This window comes from Malurus melanocephalus, unplaced genomic scaffold (genome assembly GCF_030028575.1).
Source record: "Malurus melanocephalus ecotype Western Australia unplaced genomic scaffold, MMel_1.1 scaffold_307, whole genome shotgun sequence".
In the NCBI taxonomy this organism is placed as follows: Eukaryota; Metazoa; Chordata; class Aves; order Passeriformes; family Maluridae; genus Malurus; species Malurus melanocephalus.
In genome coordinates this window covers 526,108-548,757 of record NW_026623539.1, presented here as the reverse complement: position 1 = coordinate 548,757, position 22,650 = coordinate 526,108, and the positions used below count along the sequence as shown (strand labels likewise).

Here is a 22,650-nt window from a genome sequence, read left to right as displayed (position 1 = left end):
TAAAAGGAGAAAAGCCCAATGCTCCCGCCTCCTCAAAAGAGGGATTTTTTTTTGTTTGTTTTGTTTTTTATTTCGCAGGCATTGCTGTGCTTGACCGGTCTAAATGTAGAAAGGTCTTAAAGAGTGACGTATCACCAAACTTCACTGTTTCAAATGTAAACGTTTCGTCTTGAAAACGATAATAACAACAACGACAACAACAACAACAATAATAATAAATATAAATATAATATATAATATATATAATATATTATATATATTATATATTATATATTATATATTATACATAAAAATATTTTATATATATAATATATGATATATATAATACATATATGAAAACTATAATAATAATAACAACAATAACAATAACAGTAATAATAATAATAATGTGGTGATAATGATGATGATGTAAAATTACATCTTGAGAAAATGGCTTCTGCTTTCAGTTCTTGCCCACGGGAAGAAGAGCCACTGGCCCAGGGGTTGAAGACCAAAATGATGCTCTGAGATCTCCTAAATCCCCACAAGGCTTTACAAAATCAGCAAGGGAGTAAGAGAGAACAAAGGAAGATTAATTTTGTGTCAGAATTATGGAATGGTTGGAGTTGGGAGAAGCCTTAAATCCCACCCAGTGCCACCCCTGCCATGGCAGGGACACCTCCCACTGTCCCAGGCTGCTCCCAGCCCCAATGTCCAGCCTGGCCTTGGGCACTCAAAGGGATCCAGGGGCAGCCACAGCTTCTCTGGGCACCCTGTGCCAGGGCCTGCCCACCCTCCCAGSGAACAATTCCYGCYCARTATCCCATCTGGCCCTGCCCTCTGGCACTGGGAAGCCATTCCCTGGCTCCTGTCCCTGCAGCCCTTGGAAATTGTCTCTCTCCAGCTTTCTTGTCAACTCCCTTCAGGTGCAGGAAGGCCACAGGTCATGATAATTCATTCTCCAGGCTGAACAATCCAAATTCTCTCAGCCTTTCTATTCCCATGGGAAAGCTCTTTGTTGTCATCCCTGTGGCACAGCTGTCATTGTCATCCTCCTCTCTGGACAATCCTTGAATTCTGGAGTCTTCTCCCTGGGGCAGCCTCCATGTGCCAGGCCCTCCTCCTCAGCCCCTGCAGCAGCTCTGTGTCCAGGGCAATGCTCAGATCCTTCCCAGCCTTGTGATGTGCCAGTGCCTGCTGGAGCAGCAGGAGCTGCCAGCTYGGGGACACCTGGGCTGTGCCCTCCTGTGCCACCCTGAGGGGGATCATAACACCCTGAGCACGGGGCTGTTGGGCTGCAAGACAAGCCCAGGATGGGCTGTGGGATCGTGGCCCTGTCTCCTCCTCACTCCCAAACTCTGTGCCACATCTTTGAGTGTTCCTCGAGGTCCCTGGGCAGGGAAGACGTGGCAACRGTGGCACAGGTGGCAGCCTGTTCCCACAGAGGGAAGAGGCCTGGCTCCAGCYGCCCTTCCCTTCACACCATGGCATGGCACAAGTGTAAACAGTTGTTTCCTTTTCCCTCTGTTGGCCACAGTGGGAATTTTTGCCTGAATAGGTCATCCAGATCTCCTTTGCCAGGCCTGGCACATTCCTGCTGTCACATCTGCACTTTCCCATGGYGTGCACAGTGGGATTTGTCCTGTGCTGGGCTAATTCCAAACCTTTCCCCTCTGTGCRGGCCTGGAATTAACACCTTCCTATTTGTCAACTGTGCCTGTCTCAGGTGAGTTATCCTGTGGGAACTCCCTCCTCTGGCAGTATTTGAGCCCATTTGTTGAATTGTTTCAGTGCTAACAAATGTCCTCTCCTCATCCATCTCTGCTGTGCTCAAACCAACACCGCAGGGATCCCCAATCCCGCTCCCCAGACCCCAACCCACCACCCTCTGGATGCAACCATCCAACCCCTTCCTCACCCATCTCTTTCCAGCTGAGGATATGTATGCAATAGGGATTTTAAAATTATTTTTACGGTCATGAGGAAATCCATGTATCAACACCAGAACTTCCTGAAATTCAGCTCCATTCCATAAACGCCCCTGGATTATAACAACATTGCTTTTCCATATCCACAGCATTCCTACAGCATTTCCATACTGGTGTGCCCAGGCCAGACTGAGACAGGATTCCTTGCAACATCCAACACTTCAGCCATTCTGCGCAGGGTCTATTTAGAAACAAAGACTGGATCCTGAAAACTAAGATTTATATATTTTTATTTTTTACAAAAAATACATTTTAACAAGTAAATAGAAACCATTTCCATAAGTCCACCRTTGTCCAAAGTGTAAATGTACATTGTAAATTTGCCATTTTTAATATAGACATGTGCTCTATTTTGCCAGTTGTCTACAAGAAATTCAGCTACAGTCGGATGGAACATAATAAATAATGATTAAGAAATGGAAAAGCTACACACCAAGAATTGGGAAATATAAACTTTTCAAAAGTCATATGTAGTTATATTACAGCCACCTCTTCCCAAATCAAACATTCAATTTCTCCTTTTATAAAGTACAACTGTAGTGCATTCCTGTTATTGGCATAGAGATCTCTAACTAAAATACTGTCCATGGAAAGAATTCCACTGAACTACAACTAAAAGGGACACAAAGGGATTAACTCAGGAAAGTAGCAGTGCAAAAGCCAAAAATACTGGCTTTATTTAAAAAAAATACTTCCTAGAAATTAACACATTGAACAGTAATTAAATAATTCTTTTTTATTTTTTTTATATTTAAAYGCAAGACCCATTTTTCTGGATGGCTCTTTGGGTGAGCAGTCCCACCACAGAGGAAAAGATGGATTTGCTGTCTTTGCCACYCAGTTTGTCATTTCCAATGACTTGGAAAGAAACCCCAGCAACTGGCTGGGAATTGCTCTCAGTACCATTGCTTCCAGGTTTTCCCACGACCATGGAAAAAGGGAAGATTTAGAGCACAGAACTCTAAAAGGAGAGATGTGAAAAAGAGGAATTCCCTWATCAATAATAAAAATTTTCTGCACCAGTTAAAGCTGAACATTTCAGCTCTAGCTCACTCTGTAAGTAACACTACAGATAAAGACACATCCCTCCTTTTCCAAGTGCTTCTTTTCCACTGATCCATCCCCAGTTTTCAGGATAAAACCCTTAAAAGAAGTCTTCTTTTGGTAGTACCACACGAATATGACCCCTATGGCCCAAATTCTCACCTACTACTTACATTTCTATGCCATTAATGCAACACAGAACATTGCTGGGAGCAACGGAACGACACTGTGGCATACAACAACTCGGGGAGGGAAATGGGGGAAGTTCTTTTTTTGCATTTCTAYGATATTCTGTTTCAGAAGAGGAAATACTCACAGGTATCAATGCTTATATAAGATCCAAAGTCAAAGAAAAGGTGTCTGTAGAAAAGTATTAAGATTCCTAATAGTAAAAATATCTGCAAATTTAATTACAAATWCATTTCCAAAGCAAAATCCTTAATTAAGTACAGCAGGGTCGGTCAGTATTGACAGCATTCCTTTAGGAGGAAGTGAAGGGAACATCTAAACGTGTGGGATATTTACACTGACAGATCCACCTATGTCAAATGTATAAAGTGAAGCAGCACTATTTACAGTCTGGGACCTAAAGGTTATGACGGAAGAGCAATAAAACTCTGCTGAAACACTGAGATATTAAGAACTGCTGATTTCATGCATTTGTTCTACAACTTGCCCTAGGATTTCATCTACCACATCAATGTCATAATTCACTTGCTGCAGGTCCAGGTCGGGCAAGATCGTGGCCAGGAGTTGTCCCACGTTCACTCGCAGAGAGCGGAGCTTCAGGCTGCAGAGAGAGAATTGGACGGGATTAGATGGAAATTTGTGTTCAGAGCTCTTCACCTAACAAAGCTGGATTGATAATCCAGACTGGAAAGGCTCCATGGCTCCCAGAAACCAACAAAAAAAACTGATGCAAGTAAAACTGCATCAAGATTGTTTCCAAATCTACCAATTTTCCAAGCTTCTCATCAGTTTTCAGCTTGAAGGTGAATATTCCCTTAGTTTCAAACCAATACTAAACTGAATTTAGATCAGAAATATTTCTKAATAAGAATCAGTGCAATCCTTTATCCCACACCACCTTCATTTCTCAAAGCAATATTAAATCCTCGTAATTTTTATCCATTTAGAAACCCAAACTATCACAACCCACATGAACAAAAGGAGAGAAAAATAAGAGAAGGAAAGAAGGAGGAGTTTGTCCAAAGGCTTTTTAGAATATAAATAGGAAGTAGAAGTTATAGTCCAGAGAAAAGGCTGTGCCTCCCTTTTTTTTTGCTTTCTGTCCTGGCTGTCCTTGCTGTGTCCTCTTCCTGATCAAATTGCTTTGACATGAGCCATCCCTTCTCTGGCTGATTTCCTTCTACTCTCAGATCCTGTATCATCTCCATTACCAGTTCTCCCAGTGCTGCCATATCTCCATCACCTGGTGGGGGAAGTTACTTCCAAGTCCTGCATTTATCTGCTAATTCATCTAGTAAACACAAGCCAGAGCTACAAGGAAAAATAAAATTAAATGCTGACAGATAATTTTTAATRTGGGTAAGTTTCTTCTTTAAGACTGAAAGGGGTCTCTGGAAATTATCCAGCTCTGCCTCCACTCCACTCTATGCCAGTGTCATTCCAGGGAGCACAGAGCTGGATCCAGCACTCCTGGTTGGGCTCAGGATGCCCAGCACMAGGGAGGAGTCACTTGCCCAGCCCTGGCTGGCCCCTGGCCAGCGCAGCCCAGTTTGTGCCACCAGCAGAGTGCACTGCTGGCTCACACTGCCCTGCCTCTCCCCAGCACCACARGGCACTTTCCTCCCAGCTGCTTTCCAGGGAGCACTCTCCAGTTTGTTCCCCTGCATGGATTTCCCAGGTGCCCTCGTGGAATTTGCATGGYTTTTTTCCAGCCCACTTGTCCAATTTGTCAAAGTCCCTCAGCAGCAGATCTGCTCTGCCAAGTTCCTCTGATTTGRTGGAATCATGAATTCATTGAGTTAATTTGGCTCTGTCATCCAGGCCATCAATCCCAGAACCCTTAGGGTCAGAAGAGACCTTTGGGATTATCCAGTCCTATCACCCCAAAGCCTGTCCCCAAGGGCCACATCCAGACTCCTCCTGAGCACTCYCAGAGACAGGGACTGCACCCCCTCCCTGGGCAGCTCATTCCAAGGCCTGACCACTCTGACAGGGAATTTTCTTTGCCARTCTCCACCCTGAGCCTCCCCCGGTGCAATTTGAGGCCATTTCCTCTCCTCCTTTCCCTTGGGACACAGCAGCAGAGTCTGACCCCCCTCACTTCCCCACTCCTGTCAGGGAGTTGTGCAGAGCCAGAAGGTGSCCCCAGAGCCTCCTTTGCTCCAGGCTGAGCCCCTTTCCCAGCTCCCACAGCCACTCTTCCCTAGGATGTGTTTTCCAGCATTTTCCCCAGCTCTTTTCCCTTCCCTGGACATGCTCCAGTCCCTCAATGCCCTTTTAAAGTGTCAAAGAACTGGACATGGGACTTGAGGTGCAAAGGCCTTATCCCCAATTTGCCCTCAGCATTCCCTGCTGATTGCCCTTAAACCCCTTTTGATTCTCATGGGCCTGCAGGTGGCTTCCAGGTAGATTTATTCCATGTTTTCTCTGGGATTGAGGCTGCAGTGTTGGGATGGAGCTCTGGCAGTCCTAAATATAGGTGTAACAACTGCCTTTTGCCAGGAATGTCAACTGTTGGAGATACTACAAGGCCARCTCCCTCTGAGATGTCTCTCATCTGATCCCATGGATCACTTTGCTGAAATGGTCCCTTAATTGAGTCACCTTTTATCACAAGGGATGTTTCCTGTTTCTCCCCTCTGATTCTCCCCWGGGGGGAGAAGCAGCTCACTCTGCTTGCACCTGCTCTGGGGTTTTTTTTGTATATGTGCTATTCCCACTTCCCAAGAGCTGTAAACTCTCCATTTGGAAGTTTCAACCCTTGTTTAGTTCCAAGATAAAACCTGGACACTGCTTCCTGCAGCAAGGGGTTCTTTCAGGAAATTTTCAAACCCAGACTATTTTCAGTTGATTCAAGAAAGAAAAACAGACTCTCAATGTGAAGTTCATTACACAGCATAAAATAATGATCACCCTGTTTCCTGCCTCATTTTTCTCTCCTTGGTCTGGAGGTTGTGTTCAGAAATTATACAACATTTTAGATATTGTAAAAGGCATCAATATGACATTCCATTATGCAGTAGTCAACCCTGATCACACAAATAAATAATAAATCAAATACAGCACTTGCTTAAAAAAAATTAGTTAGGAGTCAAAAAAGGCAGTAGGAAAGAATTCCAAGCATCACATTTTATTATACAATTATCAGATATAACCTTCATCAAAACATTTCAAATACAACAAAAAAGCAAAAATCTGTTAAAAATAACATCTAGAAAGAACAAAACTGATACCTTTCTCCATCAGAAAAATTTACAGAGTCTTCTACATTACTGGTGGTAGAACCATTTGCATGTGCTACTGCCTGTGGGATTGAAGCTTTTAACTGGGCCAGCTCTGCCTTGAGCTCTTCACACTGACAGGCCATTTGATTTTTCTCCGTTTCTAGGACTTCAATCTGGCAATCAAAATAAAAATAAAGCTGTAAAAACTATTCAAAACCTTGTGTACTAGAAGCGCTACAAAACAGGGAATAAAAAATAGAAATAATTTAAGTGCTAGAAGGGATACAAGTGTTTGAAGAGCCATACCTCACTTTTGTATCTGTCTCTCTCAATGGTGCACTTGTCCAGCTGCCTGAAAACATCATCCAGCTGCACAGCAATCTCATCCACCTCACTCTTGCTCTCCCCATCAGCACACTTGCTGCACTCAGTCTTTAGGTTCTGCAGGGTGCTGCACTGCTCCTTGAGCATTGCTATTTCCCCCAAGGCCTGTTCATAGAGAACTGTCACCTCTGCCAAACTCCTCCCATGAGCATCTCCTTCTCCAAAGGAGGGCTCTGTCTCCGTTGCCTGGTGGCACATTTCCTTTTTTACATATTTATTATTCATTTCCAAAAGCTGCTGTTCCAGTGTTTCCACTTGTTTGGTTAACGCTTCACATTTGCTTTGGTACATTTCTTTTTCTCTGTTCAATAATTGCAGCTGATTTTTCAGTTCATTTTCCATCTCTACAGACGTCTCAGGAACGCCATTCACCTTGTGCTGTTCCYGTTCCATCCCTGCTCCAGGAATCTGAACTGGGATATCTTCCACCTCTTCCTTTTTAACCACCAGGTTCGGGAGCTCTGTCTGTGTCCCTGAGCTCAGTTGTTCACTCTTGGCCTCTGACGTGGTTGCACTGCAAGGTTCCCCCAYGGGAGAGTTTTCCTTCTGCTTCTCCTCCTGATCCAAATTGATACATTCGGCTTTGACCACGGGAACATCAGGCTCTGCTGAAGGCTTTGGAGTGCTGCTCTCCTCTAAAATGATGACATCTTCATCATCATCATCCTCCTCGTGGTTGGTGAATGTACTGTTGCTGAGCCGAGGCGTCTTTAGGGACACAGGTGTCACACAACTCTGTGTCTTCCTTTTGAGACTGAGGAGGAAAATATTAAAATAATCAATTCATTGCTCAAATGCTGCAAAATCATTTTGTTTCCAACCATGTTCTGTGTTTCTTTTTACCACTCCAGAACTAGAAAGGGATGGCCCCTGCATGGGATTTTTATTTGTGTAACCAGAAGAAATTTCTGTAAAAACAAACTCTGCTCCTAAGCAGACAAATCGCTGACAAATGCTCCCTGTGTTTTTGGTTTTTTTTTTCCATTCACTTTTGTACTTCACAAAGTCTCCATCTCCCTTTAACCTGGAGCTTCCCATGCACCCAGAATTAATACAGGAATTTTGGCAGATGAAGCTGCCCCCAACACCATCACTTTCATTAATGAGTTATTAATTTTAGAAATAAACAGGAATCTGCTTTGTACACGTCCACTCACCTGCTATCAGGATCCAAATGAGGGGAAGCTACTTTAATTAAAATAGGCAGAGATCTTCCAACAGAAGATCCAACAGAAGCTTCTGATGATTTTGGTAAAAGCAACCTTGGAACAGCTTCCTTTGTATTCAAAGCTGAGAATGTTTTGAAGTCTTTACTTGAAGAAACAGGTGTTTTTAAAAGTATTTCATTATTGATCTATAAAAACAATATAAGTTAARAATGGAAATAAACAGATATTAGTAGGTTCTTCAGGACAGATTTAACTACATGGYACTACCTAAAATTCTAACATTTATACACCCCATAGACCCAGGCTCAGGATTTTGGGATAACAAAGGCTGACTAGACTACTGAAAATCCCGGTTTTCGATTTGAAAGTGCTGTGCAGAATCTCAGGCAAGAGATTTTCCCAAGCTGTGTCTCTGGAGTTTGCCCATCAGACASAAACTCCTGGGAAAGCTGCTCAGAGTTCAGTCAGGTTGACCAAAAGAAGCAATTACTTTACTTTAAGAAATTATTTTTGCACTGGGGGAAATGTTAAATAAGTAGGTTAAAACAGCACATGCAGCATCTCTTCTTCAGAAATTATCTTAGGACAGCAATTTATTTTGAATGCAACTTGAACACAGAATCCAATTTTCTAAGTGTGATTTAGTTTCAATCCAGACATTCTCATCACTCAAACACCTTGATCWGCATCTGGATTGAATCTGAATTTGAGTGTCTCCTTGCACAAGTGTAGCTACTCCACCTCCGTCCATCCCCACCACCATCCCACTTTTAAGGGCATCTTTACTTTCATATCCTTATCCCATCCCTCTCCAACAAATCCCCTTTCAAGAATTGGGTGTCACGCCATAAAATCAGCTTTGAGTGCCTGAAATCTCTGCTGGTTTTGGTGAGAAGCCTTTGTCCCTCTCCAACTCTTAAGTGCTACAGAGAAAGCAATGGTATATTTTCCATCACTGGGCAGCAAAACCAGGGGATTTGGGATTTCCTCATGGTGAGCAAATCCCTCAGAGCCCCCAGAGTAAAGCAGGATGTTAAAGCAGACATTTGTACCCAGGGCAGTTTCCTGTTAGCTTTAGGAGTTACCTGGTGGCTGTACTCCAGTCGCTTCTTCAGCTTTTCCCTGTCCCTTTAAAGCAGCAAGGGGAAAAAATAAATTAAAATCTCAGATTCAAACTGTTCATTCATTATAAAAATGAAATCTAAGATCTAAATACAAACACGACACTCCTCAGCTAGATACAATAATCAGAGTATTCGTGTTTATTGAATGAAAATTTTCTCAGGAACCCAGAAGCTTGTATAGCCTAAACTTAGCTTAACATCAAACAAGCTCCCTCTTAGATTATTTATTTTTAAAATATTGAAACCAAAAGCCCCAAACTCCCACTTCTAGAACACGAGCCAGCATTTACCAATTACCCAAATCAGATTTTTCCATACACCTTAGCTAAGAACTCTTATTCTTAAATAAATTCATTGAGCTTTTAAACTTTTCAACCCCATTCAACTGCTTCAGCATGGACCTTACACATTCCAAACTGCTCCCACACTGCCAGTTCCTATGGAATAATGTCCCTCTTGGAGCTGACTTGTACCTCAGCTGCTGCACTGCTCTCCTTGGTAGCTTTTAGTGCTGAGCCCCTTGTAAAAGCCTGCAGAACTCACTTTTTCTTGTAGGTTTTCTCGTATGTCGGATGTATTAAATCGTCATCTTCTGGTTCTTCTGGCACGTTACAATTCCTGAAGGAAGGAAAGAAAGAGGAAAAACCCACAACAGAAAGAGCTGAACACTCCTGCTGCTACCAGGTGATAAATAAGGAATGGGAGGTGTCCCTGGCCTGTGGCATTACCGGAATTGTGGGTCAGGGTTGAGGGAGCAGTACCACTTCTCTGGCAAATGTTCRATTCCATCCGGGAGCTTCCGCCACTTCAGACAGGCATCACACTGCACCCACGTCTGGTCTGGCTGTTTCCTGGGATAAAAAAAACCAAAATAAATCAGGTTTGCACATGGAAGAGTGTTCTTATGTCAGATAAAGCAGTGACAGTGTTCAGTTCTCTGCTGTCACCGTGGGACTCACTGGATCTCCTCAACGGGCARAGCCATGGGATATTCCTCGTTTTTCTTGGTTTTCATCTCATTCCAGTAATCRTTGAGCTTTTCTCCCAGTGCTGCTATTGTGAGTCTACAAAGAGAAAATAATTGAAAAGACCACCTTGAATAATGCAATGCTAGCACAGAAAGAACCTTTATAAACTCCAGTGACAGAGTAAGTGCATGAAACACTTWAATATTCCTAATTGCACAACAGTGTGAAAAAGCATTTCTAAAAGCTTTTCCTTTTTCCTTTTATAAAAAGTTTTTTTTTGTATTTAGAAACAAGGAGTTGTGTGAAGTCGTGTTTGTCAGCTAAGAAATTCCTGGAAATACAAGTCAGAGCACAAAGACTGAAACCGAGAATGCTTAGCTCTGAAATGCTGCTCATGGACAGAGCAAACCCTGCAGATGCTTCACCAGCTCAGCCTCAATTAGAGAATTTAAAAAGCACAAAACCAATCCAGCACMTCACCCTGGTTCTGGCTGTTCCTGTACATCCCAAGTGCAGGTTCATGGCTCCTCTAAGCTGATATCCAGCTTTACAACAAGGAGATGGCAAACATTTGCTCCCTTTAATGCAGGATAAAGTCTCCATGCTGCTACACCAGTCTCACCTAGGTTAATTTTTAGCTTTGTTTCCTGCTCAGGGCTCAGTGTGCAGCTCAGGCACACACAGGAGGGAGAGCTGAGGAACAACAAGAAGCCCCACAGGTGAGCTGGAGGTGAGGACAGCCTCCTGTCAGCCTGTGGAATTCACCTCTGAGCAATGGAGTGGATGAGTAAGCAGGCCCAGCCCTCCCTGGCTTGTCTCAACAGCTGACACCACCCGGGGCCTTGAACCAACACAAATATTTGTGCAGTGAACTTGTCAGACCCAGAGTTTGGTCACCTCTGAACCCTGGGCAGTGCTGAGCCAGAATTAGGAGGCACCAGAAAGGCAGAAAAGAGCAGCGAGGCATGGATGGGATCACATTCCAAATCACATCCCTCTGCCGGAGAGGGAAGAAGGTGCAGGACACCTTCACAGCATCAAATTCACATTTTTGTTTTGGGCTGAAAAGTCATCTTTTGAAAGCCTGGAGCACTCCTGGCAGAAAAACCTTTCTAGAAGATTTTTTCAAGTGCGGTATCACTGTGGGCACATTCCAAGTGTTAGGGCAGATGGCTTGGGGTAAAATTAGAGAAAATTGGAAATTAMATTCCCATTGTAACAGAAGGTATAACAGTGTTGAAAGTAGTGAGTGAAATGCAGTTGCTGCCTCCTGGGTGGATTGCAATTGGCATGCAGGGAATCTGCTCCTGGATGATAAACAGCACAGCAACATAAGCACATGCTGAGAGGGATGAGGGTGGAGCACAGTAGAGACACCACAGCCAGGTGCTCCTGAAATCCCAGCAGGAATGGGAACTCCATGGAACAGGAGCTGAAAAACCACAGCCAAGAAAGGAGAAGCTGTTTTGTGGCTGAAGCAGYAGCTGGGGTGAAATTGCTCTCCTCAGATGAACTTGGTTTATTGTAATTTAATTCTAAGATTAACTCACACCTTCATACCAAAGTTATGTCCAGGAACTGGACATGGCACTCAAAGGTTTGGAGGTGTTGGAGGTCTTTTCCAACTTTAATGATCCTGAGATTCTCCACACATGTCTGGATATTGGTTTAGTTTTATTTTTGACAGAGTGGCTGGGCACAAAGGTCATGGATTTCCTGGGATGCTGACAGACAAATCAAATCCAAGAGATTGAGGAAATCCCCCTTTCATGTGAAGTGTTCAAAAAACCCCAACAAGAGGAAAACATTCCCTGCTCTCTTTGCCTGCCAAGGGCATTCCCAGTTCCTGCCCCTCTGATAAGGGAACTGTTGGTGCCACACACAAAAAATGGATCAGAGATCACCAAAATAATTGTAAATCAATATCCTAAATTCCCATTTCCACACTAAAAGCTTGTGTTGAGCACATGGAAAGTGCCTCCTCCAAAGCAGCCACGAAAGAACACCCAGAGAAAAACCTGCCTGATTGGATAGGAAATGATGGGAACAAGGCTGGTATGGAGATGGATATGTGGAGTRGGAAAATGTTTATAAGGAAAGGGAAAGACGCAAACAAAGAGGGGGCAGACAAAAACGGGGATAAAAGGAGCTGTCTGCATTTAAACCATGAACTTTTATTCTTCCTAGTCAAAGAGGCAGCTTTATCAAGTATTTCCCAGTTAATGACAATATGGGATGGAAAATGCAGAGCAAAATACCTGTATTCATTGGTGTAGTCAAAATCTTGTTTGTTGTGAGTGGGTTTTAGGAAGTTGCATTCAATAATCCCAACAACACCCACACCCATGTTGTTTGCCTGCAAGGAATGGAGGTTTATCAGGAAAACCAGCGAATATTCCATGTCAATATTGCAAGAGTTTGCTGGAGGTAATCATTAACTATATCTATCCTGGGTGAAAAGGATTTTCTGACTTATGACTCCTTTCCAAGGACAGAATCTTGATATAAATTMCCTAAATATGAAATTCTTTTTTCTACCCCTCTTTTAGCCCTGAAAGATATGCTCAGATTCATTTTTTGTATCAAACATTTGCAAAACCAAACAATTCAATACAATTTTTAACTAATGCACACAGCAAAAAAAGGTGATTTTACAAAAAGTATACATCAGTATCTTATTTTCCATCCATATTCTTTTTTAAAATCAGTCTTTGAATGAAATTTGTCATGATGTTAAAATATTTTTAAGCCTCAATTTCTTACCTTTAACTGACAGCCAACTCTCTCATAAGCTTTGATGAGTCTGTTTTTGTGGTACATCATTATTCCATAATGATCTTTGTTTCTGCAGTTAAATCCAAAAGTRATTCTGACTGTTTTGGCCTTTTAGCAGATATTAAGGAAAAACAGGGTTCATCTCATGGAACACAAAAAATTGAGTTACTCTGAGTGGGTCTTAGAACCTTCTTTTCTTATACTGAGAAAATTCCTTCAATATGTCTTAAAAAAACCCCCAAACACCCAAAATTCATCAATGTAACTGCAACACAGCCAGCAGAATCCAGCCATAAAATGTGCCAGAATTCAGATCAGCAATGGAAATAATAAAGGATACATTGAGAAATTTGGGTCTGTAAATATCCCGCTCAATGAAGGCCAAACTTTTGGAAACCAGCTGTGTTTTCACTTTCTGCCCTCTCAGGATGATCTGCATGGTTGGCTTCAGGTACAAAATACTGCAGTAAGCCTATAAAACAGACATTATATTAAAATTAAAACATATAAGCCCTCCAGCTTCCAAAAATAAACCCAATTTTAAAAACCCAATACATACTCGTAATGAGTAATCACTTTCTGGGACAATCTGGTCCAGTCTCTCCTGYTTCTTGTAGCCTCTTTTGCCTGTTTCATCCAAGTCTTCTGGAATTCTGATGTCATATTTATCCTTGTCAAAGTCAAATTCTGGTTTGTTGTTTTTATCTCTAAGAATAAGRATGAAAAAATGTATTAATTATAGGGGGGAAAGCAAATACAAGGGAAGGTATTGTGGTGGAGCAAGAGTGTCACAAAGAAGGAAAAAAAGGGGAATTCCTCAGAGATTTGCTATAATTCACATTTGAGTCCAGCTTCCCAATTATTTTACTGTGCACAGCCTTTTCCAGTTATTCCACACACAAAAAAACCCCAAACCTGCTTGCACACACTGAAAGAAAATGTAAAATTAATGCTAAAAGACTGGATTTATCTTACTTTCTAAGATTCCAAATGATAATCCTGGTGCCTTTTTTCCCTATGATGGCATCTAGCTCCGCCAGTAATTTCTCCTCAGTGGAGAACAAGGAATGGGTCAGGATGGCCTTCAGGCTGTTCTTGGATTCTGCTGGATCACTGATCTGTCGTGGGCATTGTGTTAAGGAGAAGGGCTTGGAATGAAAATTTTGGAAAATGAGGAAATTTCTGGATTCACTTCCCAGCTTCTCATTCCACATCTCAGAGTTCCTACAGACTTAAACACATGACAGCTTCTCACATTCCATAAAGGCAGACAAGGATTTCCTTTAATGATGCCACCCCCCAAATTTGGGATGTGCCCACAACCCTTCACTGGGAACGCCRCAAGGATATGTTGGTTGGTGAATGTCACGATAGGAACCATGACATGCTCTGCTTTTGTGACTTCCAGATAAGTCTGGGATAAGAGCCCCACGCTCATGGTCTCTCCATTCTTGGTGAAGACAATGGCATCCCTTCCCAGGCGCATGGATCCCGATTTGAAGCCATTTCCGTACAATCCCACAGGAACGCGGCCRTTCATCACCGACTTCTCGCTGAAGCCAAAGCTGAAATACAGGAAAACACAGGAAGGGGGAAAAATGCCTGGAAAACTTGAGAATTCAAGAGATGCATGTGCAGGGCTTGCCAAATTAACCAATGAGGTCAGGACTCYTGCCCAATTAAATCCTAAAAGTCACCTGGACAGTGCTGCTGAAACCACACAGCAAAACCTCAGGAAAATCTATTTCCAGCTTTTAAGTATAGAATAGAAATACCATGTCTGGAATTAGGYATAAAACCATTCTTATGGGATTCTAATAGTTATCCTGTAGTTACACAACACTAAAAAAGCCCCTAATCCTGGATTTTCCCCTCTCCACTTCCTAAAAAATATTTGATCTATGTGTTTTCCATTTCCACATTACACTTAAAGTAAAACAGGGAACTGCACATGGAATTTAGGAAGCTATTAATTATAGTATCTGACAGAAAAATAACACTTTGAACCCAATCTTGCTCAAATTTAAGTCTGCAGGCAGAGCCATTTTTATGTGAAAGGAGAAATTGGACAGAAAGCTCTTTGATAATTGTAGAAATAAGAGAAAAAACAGTTCCAACCCTACAGAGTATTTCAAGATATACAAATAAGTCACATTATCATTCATTAAATTTTCTACAATGCCTTCTATTATTAATACTCCGAGGGGTTAGGACTGAATCTCCCTTTTTTTCCTGTTCACTAAATTAAAGCAATTCATCATAATAATACAGATAATGATTATGATAATAGTAATAATAAAATCATTTGCATTCTCTTTTTCTYCACTAACAGGCACTACAGAGTTTTCACAGCATAAAGGGAAGGCTRAGAGAAAGGATAAAAGGAAATGATGAGATAAAAGTTTCCTGACAAAGTCACAGGAAGTTTTAGTAGCACCTCTCTGTTCTTGTCTCACTTGGACATTCACTTACCTTCAGAAATGCTGAGTTTATGAACAAAATTAGTGAATTACGTATGAGAGACAGAAATAACAGAACCAGAGCTGGAAGTTGTACAAGGCAAAGAGCTTGYAAAGAGGTTGCCCACCTGAGCATTTTGTGCAGCTTCTCCGAGTTCATCCCATTCCCATTATCTGTGAATGTCAGGCAAATGTTGTCATTGATGACGGTTTTGTCGATCCAGATCTGTTTGGCACTCACATCTGGATCATAGGCATTATCTGAGGGCAAGGARAGCAAACAGGGTGGGAGACTGAACAGCAAAAATTCAACTGTTTAAGTGCAAATATATTTTAAAGTAAATCAAATTGTTAGGATGGAACAGCTGCATCCAACCCAGAAGAACCTCATCCAAACCAACACAAAATTCCCAAAATTATTGGTGACAGCAACACAGAGGCAAAAAATGTAGCTGGGGAGATGAGCAGCTCACATGAGAACAGAAAATGAAACCAAGACAAGGTTCCAGTTTCATTTCCTGCCTGCAGAGCAGCTGGTGCAATGTTTACTTTCTCCCAGCTCCTAGAGAGGGAAACTGCAAAAYGCTTTGGACTCAGCTTTCTGTTTACAGGATGTGAAAGCATCAAACACCAGTGAAACAGAAAGCAGGGCTCCACAAACCCCTCCTGGCAACAAAGACAGGTCTAATCTCAGCTGTTCCAACTTTCTTCCATCTCTTCCCCTCATCCCCAGCACTCCTGGGAYTTTTGAGGGGGAAGGAAGGGTGGGATGTGATGGCGCCTCTGCCTGTTCTGCAGGTTACATCGATAAACAGCTCAAGCCAATGAAAGTAATCACAGCCTGGTAGGTTCCTTCCTATAAACTTCAGACCAAATTGCATCACGGTTAAATATTTCATAAAAGGGATTTCAGCATCACAAAAGAGGACATATAGGTACAACTGATAGCTTGGAGGTATTTGGAGTGTTAAAACCAGCTGAAATTATTTAACAAATTTTACTCCCAAAACAGCCAGTCCACAGCCACATCTCTGATATCCTCTTTGTGACTGCTTTGGCCTTATCTGCTGAAAAATTCCTGTTTTCTTTTGTTAGATTAATTTTCTGGATTAGCAGCAGCAAAACTTGTGCAGGAAAAGGAAGGGAAAGAATATGTGACCAGAGGAGCTGCTCCCTTTGGCAGCAACGAAGTGCTTAATCAGCTTGGCTGGTATCCCAAGCCACACCTTTATTTTGAGGAGTTCAAGGAGCCTGCTCATCATTCCCTGACTGTGGGAAAGAGAGACAATGGATATACCCAGTGAGCTGCTACTCCAAATCAAAGGCAAGATGRATCCCAGGAGTTCATAAACAGATGCACAAGCCCCAGCTGACAGCAAGTGTCAGGGACCAGAACAAAGAGCAAAACACTGAGGATGCTCAGCTAAGTGCTCCCCTACCCAATGGAAAAAGGGTTTGTAACAAGAAAAAAAKAATTACTCCAAGCTATTGATCACCTACCTATGAGTTCAGCAATTGCACTGAAGGGCCAGGTGTGACTGGTAGAGTTGGTGTGCAGGAACTTTGGGCACAGCTGGAATAAACCACAAACAAAGACATTAGTTCRTGCTTCTCAACCCAGAAAACTGTCTGTTAAATAAAGGAACATTACATGAAACTGTTTTGAACACGATCAAAAGGCTGTAATTTRATTTATTTCTGGGTGTTGGGAGAGAACATTAATACAGCCCTTGAACTGGAAAATCATCACAGTCTCAGCATATTCTGAAAATTGATWTTATTGTCAGCTTAGCAGTCTTTTTATCTTTGTAAAAATATAAGGAACTATTGCTATAAAATGATGCCAGAGGTTWCAGAAAACATCAAGTCCTTGGTCCAAACACAGCAACAGAAGCTCTCAGATGTTAAAAACTCACATCTTAAACCAGGAGGATTAGAACTTAATGTGAGGAGTAAGCAGCACCCAATACCTTCCGTGGGTCACTGTCCCTGTCATGGCTCCTTTTGGCCATAGGGACCAYGATCACCTCTCAGACCCTCTCAAGTGGTGCTTTGTGCTTTTGGCAGTTGGATCTCACACATTTTACGTAACCAAAGGCACAGCCACTGCCAGCATAAGGTGAGACTACAGAAGAAAAGCACTTGTTTATGGGATGTAACAGAGATATCAGTGACAAAGGCACTGCCAAGCATTCCTGGCCCATATATTCACCTAAAGACTACAAAAACCACAACAGTATCCATATAGTATCCATATAAGTTAAAGACCTGTCCATGCAACATTTGGAGAAACTTTAACTGCTACAACTGATGGCTGTGTTTGTATCATCCCCGAGGAAATCTGTGGTTACACTTTTACAAGGCCTTTAACACAAACTCCCTGCACGGAATTTGCTCAAGCCCCACTCCCAGAGTTGCCACGGCAGAAAGAGCAACACCTCTGAACACATCACACTGAAAACAGTCCTTGTACCACTGAGTTACACAAAAACCACAATACAATTCACATTATTATACATATAAAATCAGAAAGATGTTTTAAAATACTGTGTACATATCCATACTGAATAATGTTTACAGCACTTTTATAAATGTAATAAAGTGTAAATAAAAGCAAGCAACCACTTCAAGGCTCCAAGCTGAAAAGGAATCATGCTAAAAGCAAATCCTAGAGGCACAAACCAGGTGCCAGAGCAGGAGGAAGGCAGAGGCAGCAGCAGCAACCATGGTTCAGAGCAACAGAAAGTGCCAAGAAAYGTCACCTCAATTCTCAGGTCACAGCATCACATGACACACTTCCAACTGCAACTTAATCCCTGCATTTCTTCCCCATGGAGCACAAGTGGGAACAGACACCACGTTCCTCACTGCCATCTGTGCTTCAGAGCTCCAGGTTTATAAAATCTGGTATACTGAGTCAGGCTAAGCCACTGTGCCTCCAACAGATACTTCCAAATAATTTTGAATCCAAAGGAAAATTCCTCCGGGCTATGAATGGAAACCTCACGTGTTCCATGGCATGTGACCAAAAGGATCTTTGGATTTCTTCCTCTGCCTCACAAGAACTCAGTGATTCTCTTCACTTCCACAGAGCTGGCAGCATCTGCTCCTTTGTCTTCTAAGATTCCCAATCAAAATCCACCAGAAACAACTGGTGGGGTTTTTCCCATCTGAAATCCCTCCTTAACAAAACAAATCCACATTTAAGAAACCCAACCCACCCCATGGACACTCATCCAGGGATTTGGCATCTGCTCAGCTCCCTGCTGAAACACTGAACAACTCCAGCCATACACAAGGCACARTGGGAGTGCTGGATTCCCTGCTGGATTCACTCCTGGCACTGCAATCTCAGCAACACAGACTTGGCAAGAAATCCTGACTGTGGTTTTGACAGAGCCATCAACCCACACTTGGGACTCTCAGAGAATCCCTGAAGCTGGAAAAGCCCCCCCAGCCCATGCAGTCCCAGCCGTGCCCGATGCCCACCTTGTCCCCAGCCCAGAGCACTCAGTGCCGCCTCCAGCCCTTCCTGGGACACCTCCAGGGATGGGGACTCCAAAGCTCCCTGGGCAGCCCCTGCCAATGTTTAACAACCTTCTCCATACAGAAATTCATTCTGAAAAGGAAGAAGCACCTCCCCTGACCATCAGACAATGCCAGGGAAGGATAGAAAGAACCTCAGTGTCACCCACAATGCCACCATCACCAGCAAATGTCCTTTTTTCATGCAAACCAAATAGTTCTATGAACACAGAAATAAAACATTGCCTGTGTAACACAACACCTCCACCCCCTCATTTCACTGCTAGAAACCACTGGGAGTTTTCAAATGGGGTCTTGGCTCTAACATCTCCCATCCGTCACCAAAGGTGAGGAGATATCCCTCAGGAAATTCATAGGAAAGTTGTCATAGAGTAGACAGCACCACCTGAACACAGAATTCCGGAATGGTTTCGGTTGGAAGGGACCTTAAATCTCATCTTGTTCCATGCCCTGCCACAGGCAGGGACWCTTTCCATGAGCCCAGGCTGCTCCAAGTCCCATCCAGCCCAGCTTTCATCATGTCAGGCATTGAAACAAGGGCACAAAACCAGATTAACGAACAGAATACTGGTTTAAGGCCATCAGTTTTGTAGTTTCCTTCAGAGCAATCCAGCTGTCAGCAACCACTCCCTAACTTCTGATGAACTCATCAGGAAATATTCAAGTCCATTTGTTTCCTTACACTTCATTCATCAATGCACCACTTTAATTAGTTCATAATTAATTGAGGTTCAGTAAGAGCTGGTTTCCTGGTGGACACTCCCTTTGCCAATCCAGATGTTTTGCTTACTCAGCCAAATGTATTTTGTTTAGTAATTTTAGGTTTTCTCCTGAGACCAAGTGCAGATAAATTCCTCTTGGAGATACAACTCAAACCCTCCCTTCTTCCAACCAGGCTTATTTGAAACAAAATATCCAGAGAAGAGCATGTCCTACAGTTATAACCAGTAAATATTGAAGAATAAAGCAGCTTATCTCTTAATAATGATGGACAGCTTTGGAAATTTTAGTTTTCCAAGAAACCTGAATGGTCTTATCCTTGCAGATCTTAAGGCGTGCACAAATCCAAAAGCACTGCGGAATTTGCCACATTTTACCAACTTACTGCTTTTACATGATAAATTTTTGTTGAATTACCTGGAATCACCACAATAATTCATGCATTTGAGTGAAAAATGCATGCTGATTTATGCTCCACTTATTTAACAACTTCTTGGAAAAAAAACCCCTGCTTTTTTCATGGACTTGTTTAGATTAGAAAAAGCCCCCCTAGCCCATTAAGTCCCAGCTGTGTCCGATGCCCACCTTGTCCCCAGCCCAGAGCACTCAGTGCCACCTCCAGCCCTTCCTGGGACACCTCCAGGGATGGGGACTCCAAAGCTCCCTGRGCAGCYCCTGCCAAGGCCTGAGCACCCTTTCCAAGAAGAAACTGCACCTGAAACTTTTCCTCCTCTCCCTCCCAGCTACACAATCCCAGTTCCATGACTGTGCAATGAACCACATCAAGGGACCGATCCAAATTATAAACCATTTTTAAAATATTAACCTGGATCATTTCCTTGAGCTGCTTCATTGTTCAGCTAGACAAAATATTGTCAGAGCAACAGCAGGAGATAAATTCCAGTGTAGGAATGAGTTACCAGGCCCTCCCAGTGCCTCTGAAACCATGGGAAATACTTTATATTCCCAAAAAACTGTGGCCACCAGCTCTCCGCGCCRTTCTCTGGATTACAAAGCCTTTTATAAGCCTGGTCAAAACTGCATCAGCTGCTTCACCTGAGCAAAAGAAAAATCCTACAAAACCCACAGCTTTCACTGGAAAGCCACAGAATGCAAAATCTCAGATGTGCCTGGGAGAGACAAAACCAGAGAGCAGCCTAAAAATAAATCAGAAAGTTACCAAGTGCATCTTGTTTCATTTGTACCTCTGAGAATTCAGTTTGGCAAAGTGGCTTCAAGCTGAGAATGATTTTCAACTCTGAACTGCCAGATGCAAAGGCTGATTATTGACACTTTTTCCCCTCAAGAAGACCAATAATATGTCAAAAACTAATAACAAATCCAAATCTTTATTTAAAGAAGTAGGACAACCCTGCTGCAATTAAATATCAGAGACTGTGGATTTCAAACACTAGCAAGAATCAAAGACCTGAAATCAAAATCAAAATGCAATTTTTTAACTTCCAGTAGACAGTGTTTATAGSCCCTCTCTAGAATCATCACGAGTTTTATTAGGGTAACAAAAATTGATAYTGAGGTAACAGAAACTCTTATTAGGTAATACCATTTCAGCCAAAGGTCGGATTCTTGGAGGTCTTTTCCGTGCTAAATGAATCTGTAACTCCAGCAGTGCTGAACACATTCTAACACACCTTATCCCTCAAATATTTGATAAGTTACTCATCGTAGTACTTCTGTTTCTTTCCACTATTCTACAAGCAAGGTGATGAGTCAGGTGTAGCTACAGGTGAGATTTGGAGGCACTGACTTGAAAAAATGCTCCTGTTTCATCTGAAAAAGCAGCTTTAACTTCATTTATATCAGTGCAAATAAAGAAACTATCAATTGCCACAAGAGCTCGTCAACAATACGGCGACTGAAAATCACAACACCGCAACACTTAACCGCGTGAAGACTCATTCCCCTTCGATATAATTAGGGTTAAAATGTAATTAGGCCACCTGCAATAAAGTAGTTAAGATCTGAAGTTCCAAGTTGGCAATTAGAGGTCACGGCGCTCACCAGAGGCTGGGAAATCCCGCCCCCAACACCCAGCCCATCCCCAGCTCTCACCTTCCCCTCGGCACAGCCCGGCCTGACGGATATAAGTCAATTTTCCAGGATTTGAGCGGGGATAAGGGAGGGAAAGCCCCCGGCCCCACGTCACCACGGAGAGACGACACTGCGCTCCCCGCCCTCGCTGAGGGAGTGACCCTGGAAGTGTCCAAGGCCAGGCTGGACGGGGCTCTGAGCAGCCGGGGACAGTGGAAGGGGTCCCTGCCCACGGCAGCGGSTTGGAACGAGACGGTTTTTAGGGCCCTTTCCCCCGCGCCGGCCGCGGTCCCGCCGCCCCCTCACACTCACCGCGCTCAGGCGGATCCCGCCCTGTGTTTTCGCCGCCATCTTTCGGCCGCGGCCCCGCGCGCGCTTCCGCCTCCCCGGGGCCGWTTCGCGCTTCCGGCGCCGGGCGCGCGCACACGGGGCGGGGCTTGGGGAGGCCACGCCCATCCCGGTAGGCGGAGCCGGTGTGAGGGCGGCGTGAGGAGATGGCGGCGGAGCGGAGTGACTGGGGTGGGTAGGGTGCGAACGGGCTTCAAATTCATTCAGTCCCAGCTGGGCCCAGTGCCCACTTTGTCCCCAGCCCAGAGCACTCAGTGCCACCTCCAGCCCTTCCTGGGACACCTCCAGGGATGGGGACTCCAAAGCTCCCTGGGCAGCCCCTGCCAAGGCCTGAGCACCCTTTCCATGGGCAAATTCCTCCTGGTGTCCACCCTGAGCCTCCCCTGGCCCAGCCTGAGGCCGTTCCCTCTCCTCCTGTCCCTGTTCCCTGGGAGCAGAGCCCGAGCCCCCCCCGGCTGCCCCCTCCTGTCAGGGAGTTGTGCAGAGCCACARGGTCCCCCCGGAGCCTCCTTTGCTCCAGGCTGAGCCCCTTTCCCAGCTCCCTCAGCCGCTCCTGGGGCTCCAGCCCCTTCCCAGCTCCGCTCCCTGCCCTGGACACGCTCCAGCCCCTCCAGGGCTCTCCTGCAGGACCCACAACTGGATCCAGCCCTGGAGGGACCTCTCGGTGCCCAGCCCAGAGAG

The 22,650-nt window shown here is 43.7% G+C and overlaps 1 protein-coding gene across 2 annotated transcripts; it reads right to left on the bottom strand.

The window, feature by feature from the left end:
- Positions 1-2,205: 2,205 nt before the first annotated feature.
- Positions 2,206-22,016, bottom strand: MORC3 (MORC family CW-type zinc finger 3). Of its 2 annotated transcripts, XM_057377219.1 has the most exons (18): positions 21,934-22,016; positions 16,804-16,876; positions 15,432-15,564; positions 14,197-14,409; positions 13,820-13,969; positions 13,404-13,551; positions 13,185-13,316; positions 12,833-12,952; positions 12,328-12,425; positions 10,061-10,165; positions 9,830-9,952; positions 9,645-9,719; positions 9,063-9,105; positions 7,966-8,162; positions 6,731-7,562; positions 6,434-6,597; positions 4,444-4,511; positions 3,751-3,801 (listed from the first exon to the last, which is right to left on the bottom strand). In XM_057377219.1, exons 1-17 carry the CDS (start codon positions 21,970-21,972, stop codon positions 4,457-4,459), a joined length of 2,700 nt encoding a protein of 899 aa, XP_057233202.1. In that variant the 5' UTR covers positions 21,973-22,016; the 3' UTR covers positions 3,751-3,801; positions 4,444-4,456. The 2 variants fall into 2 exon arrangements, with proteins under 2 accessions (XP_057233201.1, XP_057233202.1); XM_057377218.1 differs by lacking the exon at positions 4,444-4,511 and having other exon boundaries at positions 2,206-3,801.
- Between the last annotated feature and the right edge of the window lie 634 nt (positions 22,017-22,650).